This window comes from Varroa jacobsoni, unplaced genomic scaffold (assembly GCF_002532875.2).
Source record: "Varroa jacobsoni isolate VJ856 unplaced genomic scaffold, vjacob_1.0 scaffold_1080, whole genome shotgun sequence".
NCBI classification, from domain to species: Eukaryota; Metazoa; Arthropoda; class Arachnida; order Mesostigmata; family Varroidae; genus Varroa; species Varroa jacobsoni.
In genome coordinates this window covers 1-22,419 of record NW_019213982.1, presented here as the reverse complement: position 1 = coordinate 22,419, position 22,419 = coordinate 1, and the positions used below count along the sequence as shown (strand labels likewise).

The window sequence follows — 22,419 nt, the reverse complement described above, 5'->3', positions numbered from 1 at the left end:
TTACAAACTCAACTTACGTACTTTGCACGTTAGAAGGTCTCTCTAAATAATCTTTTCGCTTTTTTAGGTTTCTAAAATTAAGAATATCATTCCAAGATAATGGAATGAAATTCTACGCTGCAGTGCGAAAAACAAAACCTTTATATGTACGTAAGCAACATGAGATGTTCAATTTCGGAGATTTGGCGCGCTGTTTGTCCTAGCACGCATGCGTTCAGTCGCTATTCCTGCAACCTAAAGCTAGTTCTTTCTGAAACAGGCTCAGCATAGCGGAAAGCAATGTTTGGTTTCCGGAATTTGAGCAAAGATCATATATTATCCGACGCCTTGACGCAGAGCGGACCTCTACCGATATTACAAGCTTTTTTTTGCCCGGAATTGATGGTCTACGTTATTGCCAGTTATCAGAAGCTCCTAAAAAATACAATGAACATTTCCAGCATGCGCTACACTTTGGATGAGAAATACTTGAAAGGCAATTCTGAGTGGTTGACGTCCTGAGTTAAAGGTGTAATCGCGATGCATGATGATTGTATTGAATGAACACGACCGTAATTAATTACACCTAGCAAACAAAAACTTGTTGTTTGTTAAAATAACGGTTTTTATTCTTGAAAATAACTCATGATAAAAATGGATTCGGATGTCCTACCTTGCATGTAGAGGGTGGGGCTATATCGGTTAAAATGTGCTCAACGATCATTGAAAACAACTGTTGTCACAGAAAAGAATAGAAATATACCTATACATCTGGCAAATATTCTCCTATTATGTAGTCTGAATGAGCTCACTATGATTCATCCATTTGCAAGAAAATATCAATTGCTTACTAATTATTTCGTTCGAAGAAGTGAGTGATTCAACAAAGTTAATTGTAAACAATTTTTTTAAATAGAAACCGCTGCAGTTCTTATCAAAGAAGAGGATACTTGATAATCATTTACTACAAAGTGAGGCGGGTCAAAGTTACAATTCGTTTACCATGAATTCATATAAAATAATAAGTGTCATGTCAAATTTTAAATAGCGTAGGTACTGGGATATATAGGAGCTGCATACCGTTAAAAAAAATAATAACAATTCGTGCATTACAAGCCTGTGTAACTAAGTGATTACGTATGGTTCTAGTACAAATAATTGTCTATGGTAATTCTGATTCATGATCATGTTAACCAGCAATGTAGTGCACATGTCGACAGTATACATTTATCCGAATAGTGCGTTAATAATGCGTTAATAATAACGTAAAAATTTATCTCAAAAGCAACATGTGGTTTAACGAGTGCGAGAATATGATGTCGTACTTCACTTAGAGTATACAGAAATATATGGACTCAGTAGAAGCCCATATACTTTTTGTTGAATTGCTTTCGGAGGCTACTTATTCTTACAGCTTCTCTGTGGAATTAACATCAACGGTAATTGGTTTCATATATGCTCGAAATGCAATGGCACATGTAGCCCCATCGATTATACAACCCAGCCTCACCCTGGTTCATGCAATTTCATGTTACTACGGCTCATATGACCCCCAGATTTGTCATGTAATATAACTCAATATTATGGCTTTTGTCAAATATAACTTGTTTTCATTTTAACCTCAACATGTAATTTCAAGATAGGCAAAACGGTGGTAAGAAAGCGAGCTGATTATCTTGGCTGTTTATCATTCAACACGAGTTCAATGAAATGCCAAAAAAGCACTTAGCGGCCCTTTGTAGCCTCGTATTTTAAAATTTACAAAAAAAAAAATGTCCGAACATTGCATCATTTCCGACTCGCCTGTATCTCAAAATTTTCAAAGTCTGAAGGCATTAAAATTTTGAATTAACGTTTGCTTGCTAGAATAAAAATCGAGCTGTTCAATTAACCCCAGATAAACCCACCTGCAGGTATTCTCTAGCCGAATATACGATCGAACAAAACAACATTTCATTAGAATCTAAACAGAAAACTAATGATGCTGTCTGCAGTTGGTCTCCTCATAGAATCGATATACTTCTTGTCGTTTTTTTGGAAGCTTTAGATAATATAATTTATGTATGACTAGTACTACCAAAGCTGTGTCTACCTCATGTGGGCCAAGTATGGGATTCAGTTCCAGAGGTCGGATCAGTGCCACCTAAGGTCACTATTCGCAGTTTCTCAGTCCCCCTCTCAAGGTTCGTCTCGAGTTGGCTTATATGTTCACTTTACAAGCTGACAAGAGGAAGCGGCTTGCGCTACCAAATTACCAGGCCGAGATCACCCTGGTCAAGTTCCCTTTCTCCACAGAAGAGTTAGTACCTTGCGCAGGGGCTTATCTCCCTCGTACTTTTTCAGAAGCTGATTAGAAAGCATTCTTTATTTCGTTCATAACATTGCTTAGACGTAACCTTATTTGTCGCTGCTTTTTCCTAACAACTTCTCCCGTAAAGAATTAATCTTCCTTTAAGACTCATGCGAATTCCTTTATTCTATTTATCAAAAATAACGTCATTTTTCCTGTCCTACAGACCTCAAGTATATGCTGAGGCAACTCGTCCAATATCGCTGTACATAAGACGCAGCTATCCGACAGGCCCTTTTCAATCCCGTAAAGACAGCTTGAGAACGTATCGTGACATGATTAGGCAGTATATGAGCTCTCCATGTGGGAATCATCCAGTCCTCAGTTCTTCTGACGACATGCCTCTCCGTGAGTCTCTCTTTCGCCTCCTCTACCGATACAACTAAGAGCTTGCGCCTATTGTTTGACCTTCAGATCCCGCAGAACGTACCCGCTGAGATCAAGACTGACTTTAAACTAACGATTGGACACCTTTAGAATTACTCCTAAGCGTCACTACCCTCCGAGCATACCCCTCCGTCTAGTATTAGGATAATAGGAGGAGTAGAACTCCTATCGTAAACGCGTGTCTAATTCACCCCGGCGATTTGGTCAAAATCGTTTAGACTTCGAGATGAAATCTCATCTAAAATTAGCCGCCTCAATGTGTTGCTACTAACGCCATTTAATGGAATTGGATCCCCGCTTCTACATCCGAACAAAGACAGCTGCTACGATGGTCGTAATGGCGCTGAAATGGAAGAGAAATCGAAGTAATAGATGATATTGGTATAGACGTTATTTCCAGACATCGTCCCTAATATGTGACAGCCATGCAATAACTTGTTTACAGTAAAATAGAATTTATTACGTTGTTCGAATGGCGATTAGCGGCGGCAAAACTTGTTTGAGTTTGATGAACACCATGATCAAAATGACTGAAAAAAGCCATTACGACCATCGATGCCCTCAATAGTTTCCAGTCCATATGCAGATTTAATCTAGTTAATATATAGCACTTTACAAATAGTGATAGCACTCAAGTAGTGGTTTTATAAATTATAAAAATACATGCATAGGGTCAAAAAGTATTATAAGATACCTGTACAAACATGCCTACTGGGCGCAATTGCCGGCCAGTGCTATTATCAAATAAATACAAAATGTAAATGCTTACTTGGGTAAGCAAACAAAGAAAAATCATCATGTAGATGATATGGATTAAAAAACACGACTTGGTTCTAAAATGTCACGACCCAACATCTTAATGTATATTACGAGTTAAAGATTTGGCTTAAGCGAGAAGACAGGTAGTGCGCCCATAAGAAAATTACCGGCAGATTGACAAAAACGGCGATAATAGAATTAATAGTTTAGCTGCTTTCAACACGTAGTAGTACTACTATGCTGCACTACGAGATGAAGCCAGAAAAAATCTAAATTGAAGATTTGTTTCAATTGAATCGAGTAATTAGCAAAATGACTTTTCAGTCAATCAGGACATACTCTCTAACGAAACATGAGCGGTAGAAATAGCTTCTGTCTTCGTTTGGATTTTTGTTTCGTATAGGACGACCAGACATTAAAAGCCATGCAAATGCATTGTCGTATGGCGTACACTAATCTTATCAATCGATAAATATATGAGCTATTCATAGAGGTTTATTTACGGTTAATAATTATTAGGCAATTTTTTTTGGTATAATTTGACCATCATGTATAATATACGGTTATATTATACTAAAAAATATAACATAACCATAACTTTATCACTTTATTAGTGTCGAATATCATAAGTTAACATCATATCATGTACAAGACTTGATCGAATCTTCTGTGAATATGGCTGGCATATGATAAGATATAGTTAATAATGGATACTCGGAAGACACAGGAAATAGTAACACTGAGAGATAATGGTTCTCTAAACATCCGTTCGTTTATTCGCATTGACAGATGACATAGGCGAAATTTTCGATGTATGTATAGTACAATCTTCACCAATATTTGCTCTCACGTCCGGCATACAAAAATAGAGCATAACTTTGGGCTTTAAACATAATTGGCGCTGCTTTTTGGCGTTCAACGTGTTTTCCAGTGGCATTCTATGGAACTATGAGTTAATTTCATTTACAACTTTCCAGCATCTCATTTGTTCATTGGTTGTATGCATCGACTAGTTACAGGGGTCACAACCAGATGCTAAGTCTATGCAGCGTATTATACAACATGTTCATAAAAATGCACTTACCATCATTAAATTTTTTTCACGTTTGAGGATTTATACGATTCAATGTACACCTATAAATAGGATCGTGAACACTTCGATTTATCACTATGTATAGTATATGACCTATTTGAACGGTGATCCTTGTATGCTCAGGCGACTTCATAGACCGGCTTCTTTTTCTGGAGGTACAACTACAAGTAGCTTTTGCATTTGGATTGTAAAATAAGCTGAAAAAAGAGAGTATTACGGCATGAAATTTAGTTAATAGCAGTGTAGTTGTATACCGTCATGGGCTTCACGGTGGAGGCGCTCAGTCAAAGCTATTACCATTAATAAATGGTGAGCATCGGCATTTTTGACGCCCCGATAACAAATGTCGATAAACGCCAAAAATATCATTTCAGTTTGGCAATTCCTTGATATTAAAGCATTATATGACGTGCTAGCAAACATCAGAGCTGATCTAAAAAGATCCGGAAGTTGACTTCTCCGCAGATATATGCCTGCCTAAATTTTAGCAAAGGTAGACTGGGCCTAGACCGACAAGGGTTGTTATGTGCCGCGGGCATAATCTATTCAATGGATGAATTCGTTCAAGTCAGGGGTTTTATGCCAAGGAAACTTTTCTGTTCATACTCAGTTAACAGAGATGGCCTGAAAGAAGAATAATAGGGGTTTCCGTTGTTTAAAACACTATGTAGCTAGTGAATTGAGTTTGTACTTGTATTCTAAGAACTAATTTTTACGACCACATTTCGTGAAGTGAATTTCATCTTTCCACAAAAAGACACATTCATTAAAAAAATTCAATGAAACAATCTGCTCCTGTAGCCTATTTCGAAACAATTAAATACACTCAACATTCTGGGGAGACTTTTGCTCCCTTCCAATCATCAGCAATAGATGGAGGACTCAAATTAACTCAGATTTAGCTACTCCACTATTAATGCGCTAATAATAAAGTACTACTATGTCCGCGCAGAGGGGCAAACCCACCTTCACAAATTTTTTTGCAAGATTTCGGATAGAGTCTGATCTGCAATTAATGTAATCGGTGCTTCCTCGCCGAAACAGAAACGTTATCCTTCGTAGCTAATTATATAACTATTTTTCTATGCAATGGTACATACGCTATGAATCTTAGACAATTTTTATCCATTAATTTTAAGCGATAATTATTATTTTGCTAATACTGGTAATATGGGTTCATTTAAGCTGATTTGGCTACTCATTTTGAATGGACTTAATAACTTCGCGCTATATGCATATGCAGAATTGAAAAAGATCTAATTTTGATAGACAAAGTGTATTGTAAGTTTGTTTAAACATATAGTACTGTTTAAAGGATTGTTATACAGTACATTTTAAATGTGAAGTGTTTCATTGCCTTCCAACGCTTAATGCATATTTTTTTAGGTTATCATTCAGTAACTAATTTTAGCTTTCCTAATTTTTCTGCCCTACAATTCTATTTCACTATTTGGTAAAATCGTTTTTATCTAGAAGGCGGACTTGGCAATGCTTAGATTTTTATATTTGCGAACTTACCAGATATATTTCTAAGACCGATTAGATTCTTGTTTGGCTTCACAAGGAGGTAATAAACTGGGATTCCACTTAGGAGGATGAGGACGCCCAACCCACTCTTCAACGGTGTTTCGTAGAGGGGCATCACCGTTAGGAAAACGCACATAAGTAGAAACAAGATTGGAAAAATCAGGTTTACCTATAAAATATCCGCAAACGCTTTCTTTATCATTGGTCACTGTAGCTCGTTATGTGCCCAATAAAACTTGCTCGACAGACCAGCTAATTAGTTAGATATTAGCTAAACTACACAAATATATACTACGAAAATAAACGTACCATATTTTACTGCTTGCAGTATTTAACACATTCTTAAGTATTTAAATTTATACGAGCTGTTCTGAATTAAATTAAAATTGTCGGAAATAAAATTTCGATACAAAACGCCATTTCTACATGGCTATGGAAAAAGCGCATCTGTTACTGTGAGATTTGTATGCGAGGTGGCGGATATGGGTTCCAAGAAATTTTGAAATACATATTGAAAGAAGAAAATATTGAAAAACAATGTCCGAATAACGCAGAAAGAGTTGTTCAACTGTGTCGGTGTCGTATCTTTAAGTAAGTCTCTGGTGTTGATTGCGACAACTAAATTCATCGTAACTAAAGCCAAACAGCGTGTCATATTATAACGTATCGAATATTATGCTTAGAATATAATAGTATCTGCTAGCGTTTATCGAAAGCTAGCTAGACCTTGCGGGTGTAGTGGTTACCTGAATAGGCCTCGGAAGATCCGGTTTCAAGTGCCTTAGCTTCAAAAGGGCAAGAATCGAGATGCCCACCCAGAGCCAGTAGTTGAACGAAAGATAGTTGATCAGAGCGTAAATGTCCGATGTTATAAACATTAGAAGGGTGATACCGGTCTAAAGTAATATCAATGAATAAAGAGGCAGCAAATATCAGAAAAATAAAATAGTGAGTAAGATTCTATAAGAATGCACACCATGATAAAACGAACTAACAGTCATAGTGTACTCGAAGCGTAAAAAGTGTTGAAAACATTTAGAATCATCTGACCGTGTGGCGGGGTAGAGCACCAATAGTGGGCCCCAAAAATATACTCAGCTATGTCTAAAAAGGCATCTCATTTTATAGACTTCCCAACGGCAAGCGGAATAACCTGCTAGGTATCGCCTATATACCGATTATAATCCGAGTAATATTTCCCGCCTGTGTATAACAGTCCGTTTTGAATTTTGCTAATAATTGATGCGATATACCGATAGAAGAATCGGAGGTGTCGGCGTAAGGTGATGCACGTTGATCATGCCGACGAAAGCCGGTAAGTGACCCTCGTGAGCTCCAATAAAGAATAGTCTTGAGATGGTGAACATAATTCCATTAAGGCCTCCGAAAATCGATAGTGAAACGAATACAGGCATTGTCCAGGCCATTGGGCCAAACATTCTGTGCGCAAATGTCTGTAAATGAGATAATTGACATATTGACAAAACATACAAAAGTGAGCAGGTATTGTCAAGGTAGTTTGAGCATCGATGAAGCATGTGTTTGCCGGTTTACTAATTGCTGAAAGTATTGTATTTACCACGGCAGTAGCAGGTGATTTGAGCATCTCCTCCGGCGAAATTACTGTGAAATATGCTATGTTGGTCAAAACATACACGACCGTGACGATTGATACTCCGATGTAAATAGCCAGCGGTAAATTTCTGAAAGTCAACACGAATCACTGTTATTGCACAAACGCCTGCGAAATCTGAAGATTGAGTAATCTGTTAACAATTAATGTGTTCCTTACCTTCGGTTCACTCTACAAGCCGCAAATCTAGAGAAAAAGAATACCTGCTGATAAGTACGTCTAAGTATAAAGAGTCCTTCTTTATAATGAAGTAGTTATGCAATAAAGAAGTACCTAAAGCACATGGCTGCAAGAACATGCAATTTTGAGTAGATAGCTTGCGGTACCAACGGTAAGACTTTTCGTTCCCTCAATGTTAGAAACATTTTAGTGGTATCAATTTTTGTTTATTAGCACGCTATAAATACATTATTTAAAAGTTCACAATTTTGACTGCCTTTATTAGTGTGTAAGTAAGTTGAATAATTAATAATGAGTATAATAACGGCAATTAGCTGCTGTACTAAATTATTATATGGAATGTTATGAGGTTATGTATGAACATATAGCGCAAATACAAACACAAAAGTTTTTGGCAGATCTATCTACGAGACTTACAATTAATTGGATAAAAGATAAGTTTGAAACGAACAGATAGATTACGTTCCGAAGGACCAAAAACATCAACGATCTTCACCAGCTAAGAAAGACGGACCAAGAGATAAATCCAAAAATCTGTAAGACAAGCAAGTTGTGAGCTAAAAAGGTTTTGGGAAAATACAATTGTAACACTACATGTTATCAATGAAGAAAACAATTTTGCAAAACATATTGCACAGTTTTCGACGAAGATTTTTTTGGATCAGGTCGAACAGTGAATCGACATCTTGCATTGAGCATTAAATCTAAGCCTTACCCAGAAACGAACGTAGACTATAAAAAAAAGAACATATTATATCGTGAGTGAGGAAGAATGCGGAAGCAGTTGTGCAGATTCCAATGCAATTCCAGTGTTAAGTACGGGTCAATAAGAACTGAAGTTATAAAAATTCAACCTGTGTATACATTTTCGGAATGCCCTATCTGTGATGATGCAGACGCAGAAAATATGTGATGCCAACATATGTACTTCTGGTTCCGGCCGACTGTGAGTACAATTGGACGGTTAATCCCTAGTCGCCTGCAATTCTTTTTCTCCATTTTTTGTGGCAGCTTGGTGGGTAACGAAATTCGAAAGAATGGACGGTCGGGCTCGCTAGTTCTTGATTTTTCAAGAATTGCGTCCGGATAACTAACCGGTCCCAGAACCAAGTTCTGCAGTGGGTGCAATAGTACCTACGTGGACCGCTATGGTGTAATATGACATGGAGATCGGACTAATGGCAGGCAACTGAGATGTTTTTAAACAAAAACTTCACGAACGCCTTATGTATGGATATTTCGAAAACTAGAACAAGGTCAAACGAGCTTTGAAGGACAGCAAGGTCAAGAAAACACAAAAAATCTGTCGTAGCGGCAAATCCAGCTTCGTACAACACTTTCATCCAAGCGATTCAACGCGACATACCGGGAGATAACGAAAAGGATAGGCCTCCAGCGAGAAAGCCGGTGCGCTGACGTCGTCAAGTGGCCAAACATGCGACCGTTGGGCGGCACATGGTCCCTCAACTATCCGACTCATCGGAACTGTTGCTCCGCTGTGGTTTGAAATCGGGATCGAACTGGACAGTGTTGGATTAGAGGGAGCACGGTGGATATCGGCACTGAGATGAGTGCCATACCATTTGTGTGTGCACGTGTAGTATCGAATTTGGCCGCCAAATGACCAGTCGGAGCCGTTGATGCCCAGCACCTGCATCTGATCGTCTCAGGTAAATAAAGCTGAAGGTCGGCGAGAAGCAGGTAGAATAATTACTGTTGTCATAGTGTGGCATATTTTTATTTTTGATAAGCCTTTGGGAAACAGCAACAGGGCGTGTTTCTTTTAATTTGATACAGAAGGCCATTAGCGAGTTCGCCTATCATGTAGGTCGTTCACAGGTCCTGTTCATACGAAGTTTCGCCCATTGCATTTTTTTAACACCCGCCACTTCAGGCCTCTCAAACTTGATGACGGGCATTACTAGGCAGCTTAAATGGGCTCCTTCCCTTCTGCTACGTCAATGCATTGAGCCTGGGCTCTGTTGGCATGGGGACGCATAGTTTGGCGACAACCTTGTGCGTTACAGCCCTAGTTCATTGCGCATGGTGGTGGCTGACCCCACCGATGATTCAGCACATCTGCGGATCGAATGCATCAATGACGTGCAAGATTCGTCAGGACCGTAAAGCCGTAAAACGTAGTTTAAGAAGTCATTAAGGAATTGTGCTTGTGCGACGATTCCTTAACGTCTATATGAAAGAGCTGAACTTGAACTTTATCCACGTGTCTGCGTTGCCCACAACAAGTTCGAACTGGGCTGGGCTTTGCAGAATCTCATAAGCAACTCTAAGTAGGCGCTTATGCGACCGGCTATAGGCTTTTTTTGTCAACTATTGATGTTTTCGTTAAGATTTTCTCTGATCGAAAATAGATGAGCTAAATTTGGACATTATATATACTACTAACAATATAAAGCTTTCTGCCATTGCATACTTGAAATGCTGAAGCTATTGAAGAAGTTTGGAAGACGTGCAGTGAACCGCGCGGTACCCGTAGCATGACTGTCATGTGATTTGACACATTGGGCCTTGCCTGTGGGGCCTTGTTGAAAAGCAAAGTCCGACTAAATAGGCCTTAGACAATAGGCAGCCTGAAAAACCCATCCGACAAACCATTCTGGCACGTACACTCGATTTATGTAAAAACGTTTTCGAAAATTGATAAATAGAGATAGATAATTGATAGATAAATTCAGAGGTAGGTTCTTCAGTGACATAGAATTGAGAACAAAACGGCCAGCAACGCCTTTTCTAAAGTACTGTTGCCATTGTAGATATTTGAAAAACTTATATCATAAATTTTGGTCGATGTGTATATGGTAGGAATGGATGAGTCGTCGTATGACTTGTGATGTTTGCCTACTAATCGTGGTGGCGTTAGGTGAGGTAGTGGCTTAAAGGTGGGAGTAAAACTTATTACAGCGCGCTAGTTGTCTCTAGCGATAATACATAAAATAATATTCTGAGGTTTTAAATGGATGTTGTGAATGTAGAGAAAACAATGTGATGACAAGAGGTGCTAAACACTTTGCCAGCTTGCTTTAAGTAGCTCCTTGTACTATGCTTTATATTCTTTTAACTAAAATTACGCCATGCAAAAAATATTACGTAATTACAGGAAACAATTAATACTAAGATTCCTACCTTTTTGGGTTATGCAGTTCCTCGGCAACATAGTTTAAATTGTTGAAACCTCCGTAAGCAAAGAGTCCTGAATAAAAAGCAAGTGAAAGGCCACCAGGACTAACAGTTGTATCCGAGAATAGGTTTGCAAGGTGTTCAGTATGACCTGGGCACACAAACATGGTAAGCACTTATAAACCTAAAAGAATGCTTTTAATGTATATAGTAAATATTAGTGTATTTATATAAACATAAATCTTGTTCCAACAAGCTGCATCATATACTTCGTTAATAGGAGAAAAGTCCTCTTTTTTTATAACGTGATGGAAAAAATCAGTCCTAATCAGTTTAAAACAAAGAAATGAAATTTGATTGAAAAATATCGCCGAAAATAATTATATGAAACCTAGAACAAGTGACTTTCTTAAGTTCGTAAGTATTACTGTTTTTGTAGCAGCTGTTAAAATAAACATGATACCTGTGCAAATGCGATATAATCCGGTTGCAATAATAAGTACCAATGCGATTAATTTAGCGGTTGTGAAGTAGTCTTGAACCTTCACAGCAAGTTTCACGCTACGGCAATTGACATACGTCAGCAGCACTACATGTGAAACATAAAAAAAAACCCAAATTATAAATGATTTTTTCATCAATATATGCCACAGTCGCCAGTGTTACTTGATGATTTGGAACTCAACATACATTTATGTTCGTGTAACAATTCCAAGTACTCGAAACAGTGTATCTCAGCAATATTTGATAAGCACAAAACAGTAATTGATATTATTAATTTCATTTTGATATTGAATGCTAAATTTGAAACACATAGAATTAAAGTAATGCGAATCAATGCGTACTGTTTTTACTGTCAGTACACCGGCGCTATAAATGCTCTGAAGCATTTCTTGAAATCTCTTGACGATCTGCCTTGAGCAGTTCCTCGACGTGTATTAACTAATTTAGTAAACAACAGTAGTAATATTCAGAAGTGCAAAAATGTCCCTTGACTTGATGACGAAGTTTCTGGTTGTAAGTTGTTCTGGTTCGGGTTTCGAAGTCTTGCCAACGACACATACGAACGGCACACTCGTACGAATAAGGACGTTATGATATTATTTTGTTGACATTCCGATCGACGGTAGACCGAAACATTTTTCAACAACGGTTTGATAAATCAATACCAATGTTTAATAAGGCGCTTATTCTGAAAATAGTCAATGTCACAAAACTAGCAAGTAAGCGAATATTAAATATGATTTGAAAAGTATTTGAAGCTATGAAAGCGCTTATTTTTACTCTTTTAATAATTTGTCCACCCAAAATGTGAAGGCTGGTTCATGTAGTGAGAACACATGAAACACCCTTTACTAGTACTGACACATGTTATAGGTGATACTTTGCGCACCAGTATTAATGATACCGATGCGGAATAGATATTAATATTTTTTTAAGACATTTTAATCAGACGTGTCATCTACACAAAATGAAGGCTGATACCTCTCTATTAAAGCTCTGTTCGTTATGTCAATACAGACAGTAGCTATTTGTTATTTGTAAGTACAAGCTCGACTACAGTTTATCACCTTTCCTCACGAAGTCCTCAGCGGTCAAGTGTACAGAATAATCAACGCAGCTGACACGGAGAAAGGTCTTTATATAAATGTCCTTAAACCATCATTTGTCTTTTCACGCCTAAACACTTCGGGAGTAATCTTTGTCCCAAAGTGGCTTTGTCTTGTTAGTGTATGTTTGTTCTCTACCCATGTTTTTAGGCACGGCAATGCATTTTTACTTTTAAGTGGAGGTCTACGTGTGTTTGCTATCTAAGTAATTAACGTTATACACTTTTTATAGAGATTTATTACGGATAAACATGCTAAAACAATTGCCTAACATAGTACAGAGACACCTCTCATCACTTTTGATACGATAACGATAAGTGACTCAAGTTCCGTATTAGAACAAAACATTAAAGCTAGTTTCAGTGGCATTATCTACAACAGCTTTACTCAGTTTTTTCTTCTGCGTTTACATTCTGTGAGTTAAGGCTCTTGGACACAGTATAATGTTTTGCGCAAAAGCAGAGGTCAGATTTAAAATCAAAACATATACTGATCTGTAAAAAGAGAGGTGTTGTGCTAAAGACTGATTGAGGAAATAATTTATTATTTTCGGATAAATGCGCGACCGCATAGTACATATATTTACTATTTTTATGACTTCTGTCTTTTATATGTTGCCATATAAACATGACTATTGAATGAAATAGTGCAAAACTGTGAGCGGTGCATATCTTCCTTCATCTCAGCTCGAAAAAAAGTATATACACTAAATTGGTGTTTGCTTTTAAAAGAAAATTAGATCCGGTATCCAATGCAAATCCTGCAAAATCGGTGCTCTGGGAACTGAGCTTTCACCCAGTGATGCTTCCAGGAAATAAAAGCACACTAACGTATCGCATTGCTTGGTTCGTCCCTGTCGAGCTGAGGTCTTTTGATTATAATGGAATAATCTTGCAACTAGAGATATTTCAGTATACTGAAGTGTTTGTCAAGTACCTTTGGAATTATTTGTATGACCTAAATTTCCCACTGAATCTATTTTACATATATTCTTAATTTGTTATTTATATAGCCATACTTATAGATCTAGTATAGAACACATCATACGAAAGCGTTTTCAACAGTCTATATATGAAACCAAACTTATGGGTAAGTACTGAATTGCCATTGTTAGTATGCATCTACCATGATGAATCTTTTTTTTTCTATATCGTCTACTCTGTCTAGTGAGGGTCTATCACGCATATCAGTCCGAACATAAGAATTCTCCTTTCTGGCGAACTTCGCCTGCATGCACAGAACAAACAGACAGTCCTTGAGACAGACACTTCTCTTTTTTGCTTGCACGTTGCCGGGAAACTGCGAAGTTCTGATAGGTTTACGTAGATAGCGGCCCTTAAGGAGACGCCTAGTCTATCAGCTACCGTTATTCGGCGGCTGCCGGAGAAGATACCTGGTGAAGGACACACCGCCTGTTAGGGCAGTGCATTCCGCCCGACGTTGCCTTCCACGACAATGTAAGAATTCTTTCTGGAAGTAACACCAAAGTCAGAGTCGGGGATTTGCTAGCTCGCACTGTCTCTGGCTCTCTAAGAAACTTTGAAGTGATTGTCGCTTTTATATACATGTTGGAAACGTGTGCTGATACTTGGTCCAATTATGAATGCTACGTAGGTAGAAAGTTGTTTCGGCAACGCTTACAAGAGGCAACGCTTAAAAAAGTAATCAACTTTTCATAGATATGGTCCAAATCAAAACGTAGCGTAGCCAGAAATAGACACGAAATGTGTCTTGCCAGTCCGTTGTGTAAGCAGTCGAATGAAAAGCCGTTCATCATTATGCCATCTCAAAAGGGTCTCTTTTTCATCGTTCTGGAGCATCTTCTTTTTGCATTGTCCGGGGTTCGTTGACCCACCGGACCGCTCAGCGGCCTCCCACTTAAACGAAGATTATGGGGATATGGTAAAGAGAGATATGGTTACGTAAAGTAAGAAAAATCAATATGACTTTTTATAGTTAGCAGGCAAATCTACATCGATAATATAGCAGACAACGGATGAAACGATACCTACACTAATTGCTACGTCGTAGAAGTAAAAGAAAACAGCAACGTCAAGATTGAGTGTAGATTATTAAATTCATTAAGGGTAAAAGCGTTGTTTGCGTTCCAAACGTCGCACTATTTTTATGCACGAACCGTCATCTAGTGAAGTAGAGTGCAGATAAGATTGTAGCTATTATTTAATAGTTTTTGTTGGAAATGAGAAGACACATCAATCCGATATAGTTTAGAGTCTTCGAGCAGGCAAGGAAACATTCCTAGATATAGCAAGGTCTTGTGCTGCAGGTACATGCTTAGTAGATATGACGAATTCCTTATTGGGATGTAACCAAGGTGCGCAGGCTAAACCAAAACAGCGTAATGGGTACATAATTATGGTGACACCTTCAGCAAACACTTCTCGTGTGTATGGGTTAATAAACAGGTTGATAGTTTTGGCCGAGCGGAATGCTGCACCACGTATACGTACACGTACCTACCTAAAATATGCATTTAGTGGTACGGGATTGTGTGGAGCATTATAGACCTCTGTTTAAGCCCACACCATTTCAGTTTCTTTTTCATTTCCGAAGGTGTGTAATAGTTCCTAGAATATACCTGCTTGGAAATTCAGCTTTCTCTGGCTTTCTGGAAACATGTCTGTTGGATGCTAACTACTCATCCTTAAACAGGATAAGAACTGAACGTTCGCCAGTTAGACGTATTCTTATATTTCGTCGAGTTTCCGTAACAAAGCAAACGTAGTAAATAAACATTTGCAATAAAATTTTACTGCATCTTACAGCTTGGGACGTATAATTAGTATTATTTTATGGGACTAGAAATGTTTTAATCTTTACATAGAAACACTTCTAGTGCTTCAGATATTTTATCAGCAACTGTTATAAACATTTACGGAACATTTATAGAAATGCACCACGTTTTCTTTGAAAATATATTGGGGCTTCAGTTAGTAGAATGAGCGGTCCTGTAAAGCCCTTGAGCCATCACAGTATAACATTATAGCGCTATCCAAATTAAGATGGACAACACGTTTCCACTATGAAAAATTCCAGGGCTAAAAGCCGGTGCTCATTTCTTGCACATGACCTGTGACCATACTAATATAGTTTAGTGAATATGTTAAACTAGCAATATTCTTCATCTACAAATGCCCATGGTCTCGGGCCAATTGAGAAGCATTCGTAAGGGCATGATATGTCTATTTAAGAAAACTGGACGGTGATTTTTAAATACGTTCAACACAGTCATTTTAATTACACATTCTAGGAGCTTAAAGGCGTATTCTATGGATTCGGCTGATTGTTAACGGTTTTTAAGTCAAACTCGTTTTGATGCTGATTGCGTACCGCAATTTTTACAAATATTTTGAATCTTTCTTTGGGCGCAAAGTATTTGGATGTCAACAGCATTTGTATTTGAGCAGGTTAAGTTAAAGAAATTATACTACATACAATTGATGCGAACTTTGCAAACAATCCAACACACGAGAACACTTACGTAAACAGAGTATGCCGATAAGTCGCAGAAGAGTATCCGGCGGCTCGCAGTCTGGGTAATATGGTTTTATAAGGTACGTTGCGAACGCGAGCGATAGAATGGCAAGGGTGGCCGGCTGAACAATTATGACCGTGATCCAAAGCCTTAAAAAGGCCAGTAGCGGCCCGAACGCCTCGAGGGTATACGCGTAGTCGCCACCACTTCTGGGAATTGATGTACCCAACTCAGCATAGCAGATTCCACCGCATAATGAGAATAGGCCGCATAACGCCCAAACGAGCAAAGCGACCTCTACAGAACCCGCATGCTGAAACACCCCCTTGGGGGATACAAATATTCCTGAGCCAATAATAGTGCCTACTACCATCAGTACACCAGAAAGAAGACCGATCTCCTTCTTCAATTCCACCTAAAAGAGAAAAATTGGGAGGTGTCAGCAAAGTGAATGAAAATGTCCGTTACAAAGAAAGAAAGGTTAAATGTGGGGTACTATTGCAATGTTTGTTACCTGTTCGTTCCTTTCCATTTTGGCTGAAGAGTCTCTTTGGGCGTTCGCCGTAGATGATTGACGGAGATAGCTGACTGCTGTGCAAATTATCTAGAAAGGCTGCTCTGCTCGTTCTCAATTCATCCTTAAAGAACATAAATAGTAAACTATTTGATTAAACAAATTGTACTTATTTGCTAATATGTATTATAGTAAAACATCGATAAAATCATCCTAAAACGCTTATTTGTCTAACAGGATTCGTAATATTTAAATCCTACAGGGAGTAAACTCTATCCACTAGCACTTATTATTCTATAAAGCCTGTGGCAATCATAGTCGAACGGCAAAGTAGCTTTACAGTAAACATTAGCTTGTGTGATTATTTAGATAAAGTCACAGTTGAAACAAACATATGAAAGCCTGTTTTTGTCTAGCTCTAAATTAAATTTTTCTAAACTTCGAACATATGTTCTATATTCATTCTTAATTCAAGGCTTAAATTCAGCGTTAACTAGCTGATTGACTGTTCATATCATTGGCATCATTCATATCATTGACCATTCATATCAAAGTTCCCAACATTGATCTTTTAGAAACTTATATATATATATATAGATATATATATATGTACGATGTATTTGGTCCTAGTAAGTAATATAACTAGTACGGATTTGTCAAGATAAAAGGGGATACAAAAATTATCATCTTTACGACGGTAAGAACTTTAATGTCTTAAATGAATATGACAACGACAATGACAATACCATTGTCGTTAATCAACTGGGGGCCATTTTGTATGTAATCAACGCTCAAATATACAGTAAAAAGAGAGAAAAAAATATTTACGGATCACATACATGCGTTTCTTTGTGAAGAAAAACTTGTAAAAAAATTTCCTAATTTGCAGACACAAGCTAAATGTCAAACTCATTCATTAGTTAAATAATGTAGCAAAATAAAACATTAGCGTACCTCGGCAAATACAAATGATTTGCAAACACGATAAATACGAAACGAGCATTCAACATGTAAACGTATAGAAATCCATCCAGTTTGATGCATCTCGTCAACACCGCGTACGAATTTCTAGCACTGAATATAAAAACAACTAAGTACAGAACTTCACTCTCCAAACTTATTATTATTATTATTATTTAGGTAGTTGTTACTTCTCTCTAATTATATAGTTAATATGGATGTTTTACTGACGCTGAGATTTAATACGCTGAATTACTAGAGATAATAATAGTTTCACAACATTAATTTCAAATGGAATAAACGCTGAGTTGTTCTACCAACGTACAGGTGATTGTCACAGGGCGTAGGTTTCCGAAGTGGTAAAGTACAACACACAATAATAAAGTAATAGGAGCATTAGGAAAGCTTTCTGCGAGTCCGGCAATAGGCCTTACAGTCCGGCAATAGGCCTTACATGCCAATCTATGAAACAAAAATCTGTAGCGATTTTTGGATTCCAGCCTCTTGACAGGACAAAATCTGTTGAGTTTAAACGTTTGTTGTTTTCGGTGGACTAAGTGTAAATGTAGCTAACCTATTGTCAGCTGTTTCACGAGTATGATTAAGCCACTGTAGGTATCGATTAGGTAATAATCTGAAATCGTAAAATACACCTTGAAAAACTGCCCAACGTAGTCGAGCATTAATTGAGATAACATAGGAGGACATAAGTTTCGTTTACCGCGAGACACCATTGGGAATGGGAATGTGGTCGAAAACCTTCAGGCTCGTGTACATTTCTACGGCACTGAACCATTACCATGTGTAGCAAGGAGCGCGCTGTAATTATAAGAGCACGCCTAAAAGCTGGTGCCCGTTCTTCGGGTGTTGGCGTTGTGTGCCCCTTTGACTTGAGCTGACGTGAGATAGCCCCTTCTGTTGAAAAAGTCTAACACAAGCTACTCATTTGAGCTATTTACGGCAATAGGGTTTCAAACTATCGTGCTGCATACTGTCGTTTAACCTGAAAAGTCTCTTCACTTTGGAACTTTTTTATGACTTGCACTTATCCTACAATAAAAATGGTGAAAAGCTACCGAAAGGGATGAGTCATCCGCAATACAGGGTCCGTGATAGAAAAAGATGGTAAAAATCGATCAAATCTAAGACAAATATCTTGTGGATAAAACTGTAGGCGTTTAAACAGATATACTTGTTTCTTTTTTTCGGGAAGACAGACTCATTATATTGGTACACCGATAATTATTCTAGATCTAGAACTATTATCGACTACCGAACCCTAGATTTATATTCCAACATATTGATTAATATTTTTTGTTGCTGCTTTTTTGAGGGGCAGAGGAGAAAAATGTTATTGACTTTTTTGTCTACAAGCACATTTAAATACATAATAATCACCCTAAATCTAGGTTTACTAAAATATTATCGCTACTACTGCGTGTATAATTATTGATAACGAATTGACAGCAAGATTATATGAAAACGAAAAATTAATTATTACTTGGGAGGCTTGGCAGAAAAGAAACGGTACGCTGACCACTTAAACTCTGCAATGAATGATTTTTTTTTATTTGCTTTTTCGTTTTTTAATTGCACAGATCTATTTTACATAGATACACTTTAAACTTTTTGTCTACAGCTTGTGTTCTCATGTGTTTCAGAGATTTGTGTTCCACGACGGTGCATCATTGTACACGCTTTTTCTTACGTTAACTCCATAAAATTTTTTTTTCAGCAAATATGGGACACTTCGAATATATAGCTAGCCTAAAACACAGTAAAAGAACTCCTGATAAAGAATAACAACGAATTAACGTATGTACGTTTGAAAGAGTCCTACCAATCAACTACGGTAAAATGAATCCTAAGAACATTCAAAATATATTGAGTAGAAGCATGAACATATACAGTAATAGAAGAATCTCCTTTATTTAAAAAATATTAACGCACTGGGTTTCTAATGATTGAGTTCCCAAAGCGATTGCAAATTCTCGTCTTTGAATTTCTTTCACAACGAACCTAAAGGGAAGATAGACTAGAAAGGTGTTTTCAGTCATCTTCATATATATATATATGACACAGATCTGCCGCTGTGTGTAATGCTTTCAAAAATATCAGCCCGCCTTTCGAAGTGTCACGTTCTTCCCTTATTCTCCCGTACCGCTTGAGTGTCTAACTGTATAAGGACAGTGGTGGGCTTCGAACAGACCACGTGCCCACCATTCATCTTCAGTATGACTATAGTTGGTATCAGCCAACTATAATTGGTGCATCCATACACATTCAACGATAGTCAACGTTAAGCACGATAAATATCTTTATCTGTGTCATTTGCTAATATTCTTACTTTTGTGCGAAGAATTTATGAACTTTATGTACAAAACTTTCATGATCAGTTTGCCTTCATGACAAGGCCTGTCGGAAACGTTTGTTCTACTTTTTTCATTACATGGCGCATACCAGGCCTCGTTCAGTTAATCTGCAGGCGTGCGCATGCCGACATGAGGGTTAACGAAAAAAAAAAATTAGACATGTACACACTGGCACACTAAACAGAGTCGGTTACAATCGCTTGTAAATGTTACTTTACTAGTTATTACTACATTGACACCTACTACATTACTGTACCGTTTCATTCACCTGGGCCAAATACCAACTAACTAGCTGATTTGGCAGGACACTGATCGCACTTAGCTCACTCACTTTTAGCCATACGAAGCTTTCAATCACTGCTTGCACTGATCTACTCATGCGTGTTATGATATCACCCTTATGAACATAAATTCGGGTAAGTTAGCCAAGCTGCCACAATTTAAGAAGGCCGACGAATAACCTGTAGGCCTGAGAACTGGTCGGGCGCAACTATATGCTATCAGCGCCGGCCGCTAAAGACCCATAGCCACTGACGGTGTCTTTCGCACGAAGTCACCAGCGCACGTGTTAACAAACATCGTAGTCTCTATCTAGGCCAAGTCGGCCGGCCGGCGAGAGAGGGGACTAACGCAAAAAGGTGAGAGACATCCTTGGACTGGAGAGGGCTATCGTCGAAGGCAACGTGTAACCTGTTTTCGGGCTCAACAGATTGTTTTGGTGGAAAGCCAATCCGCGGTAAACTTTTATGGCGCACATTTGTAAGCTTTTGTATGTACCCGCATTATAACCCTTCCGTACGTTCTACTAAGTGGGGTAGGACAAATTCACATTAGAAAAAAAACTTCGATCATAGCGAAACGTCAAATGCTCTAATGAGGTTGAAATAGGAAAGATTTTATTTATTTAAATCTTTTACACGTAATAGTCTTTGTTAAGGACTTCTGCCTCGTCACATTTTCTTGGCTGATGCAGCGCTTTAAGACACGCTTCGGTTTGCTTCGTGAACGCTAAAGGTTTTTTTGAACCCGATTTCAGTAGCTGCGTTGAATTGACGGGAACCTTAAAATGCTATATCTTATCTGAAAGACTTACTCAAAATTTTTTTAGATCGGAGTTTACTCAAGGGACAGTGTATAGTATAATGGTACTAGCGACAAGGTGTCTATCTATAATTTTCACCTACTTTCCTCGAAAAATATCGAGACCATACATTATAGCAAATTTTCTGTGAACATATATATGAAGTAACTGCATTTTAAACAAACATATTTGTCTTGCGTTTATTGTGCCATGGCCGAAGCATCTTTTACGTATTAGACGCACTTTGTAATATGTACAATCGACATAATTTATGTCCTCTTGGGTTATAGATAATAAAAAAAACTTTGTTTACTTGGAAGAATTAATTCCGAATGGAGAATAGTGTTCCGAACTACAGCTGAAATTTCTTTCTCCACAGAAGATGCATATAAAATAAATGGATTGGGAAAAAAGGAAATCATCCTGCCTGACGCTCGAAGGAGCTGAAAGAAGCGGGCGTATGATTCATGCGATATCGATATTAACACTGTCTAAAAGTGTAATTTTTCCCATGCATTTAAAAGAAGACAGAACACTGAAACTTTTTGACGAATGCAAAACAGCCAATCTCGCAGATAGAAATTTCCTGACAGCGTAGCGAATCGCTTCGGCCCAATGTTAATTTAGGCCACAACATACAGCAATGACAGAGGCACTAAAAATGGCTTTTTCGTGCCAATCGACTAATTAATAGCTATAGCAAGTCTTTATTTCTCATTTTATGCAATTCATTTCTTGTTTACAGTGTACAGCTGTGTATAATGTACAGCTGAAAAACAGAAAGCGCTATTCAAATCCGGTCCGCAAAAGTTGCATTTGATGCTAAACAGATATACATGTAACTACTTTGACTACATATAACTTCGTACTTCAAAAACAGGTCAAATCCAAGGGTATCCTCATGGTTTTAAACCATGCAGCATCTAAACTCTACAAGAGACGCAATATCGGAAAAAACGGAAACACATTTCGAAAAGACTTCGTGGCAGACAATATATCTGTTCTGACGTTATCATGCAGTTTCGATATCTTATTAGCACAAGTAAACTAGATGAATTGGAAGCATAATTACTAAATACAAGGAATTTATTAGGAATTAAGATACGTCCCGTCTGATACTTGAAAGCTCCAGCGAGTTTGAGCGTCTGATTGTTGTGATACGAAATAGTGCCACATTTAGCAGTTAGTTGCATTATTGATGACTTTAATGGTCGGAAGAACAAAAGGTCTAAAAAAAAAGTAGAAGTTGGTCAATCAAATAATTCAGATCAAATAATTTCAGAAAAACGAACATCAGAACACACCTTTAAATCCAAGCATAACTGCATTTTTCCAGCTTT

General features: G+C 37.8%; 1 protein-coding gene across 4 annotated transcripts; it reads right to left on the bottom strand.

The window, feature by feature from the left end:
• Positions 1-4,222: 4,222 nt before the first annotated feature.
• Positions 4,223-20,583, bottom strand: LOC111266390 (Y+L amino acid transporter 2). 4 transcript variants are annotated; one of them, XM_022843843.2, is made up of 10 exons: positions 20,330-20,583; positions 16,667-16,790; positions 16,159-16,567; positions 11,510-11,635; positions 11,053-11,197; positions 7,675-7,798; positions 7,349-7,549; positions 6,842-6,991; positions 6,087-6,183; positions 4,223-4,765 (listed from the first exon to the last, which is right to left on the bottom strand). In XM_022843843.2, the coding sequence occupies exons 2-10, from the start codon at positions 16,682-16,684 to the stop codon at positions 4,698-4,700; spliced, it is 1,338 nt and encodes a 445-aa protein (XP_022699578.1). In that variant the 5' UTR covers positions 16,685-16,790; positions 20,330-20,583; the 3' UTR covers positions 4,223-4,697. The 4 variants fall into 4 exon arrangements, with proteins under 4 accessions (XP_022699578.1, XP_022699577.1, XP_022699575.1 ...); XM_022843842.2 differs by having other exon boundaries at positions 6,087-6,264; positions 20,460-20,582; XM_022843840.2 differs by having other exon boundaries at positions 6,087-6,264; positions 20,330-20,580.
• Between the last annotated feature and the right edge of the window lie 1,836 nt (positions 20,584-22,419).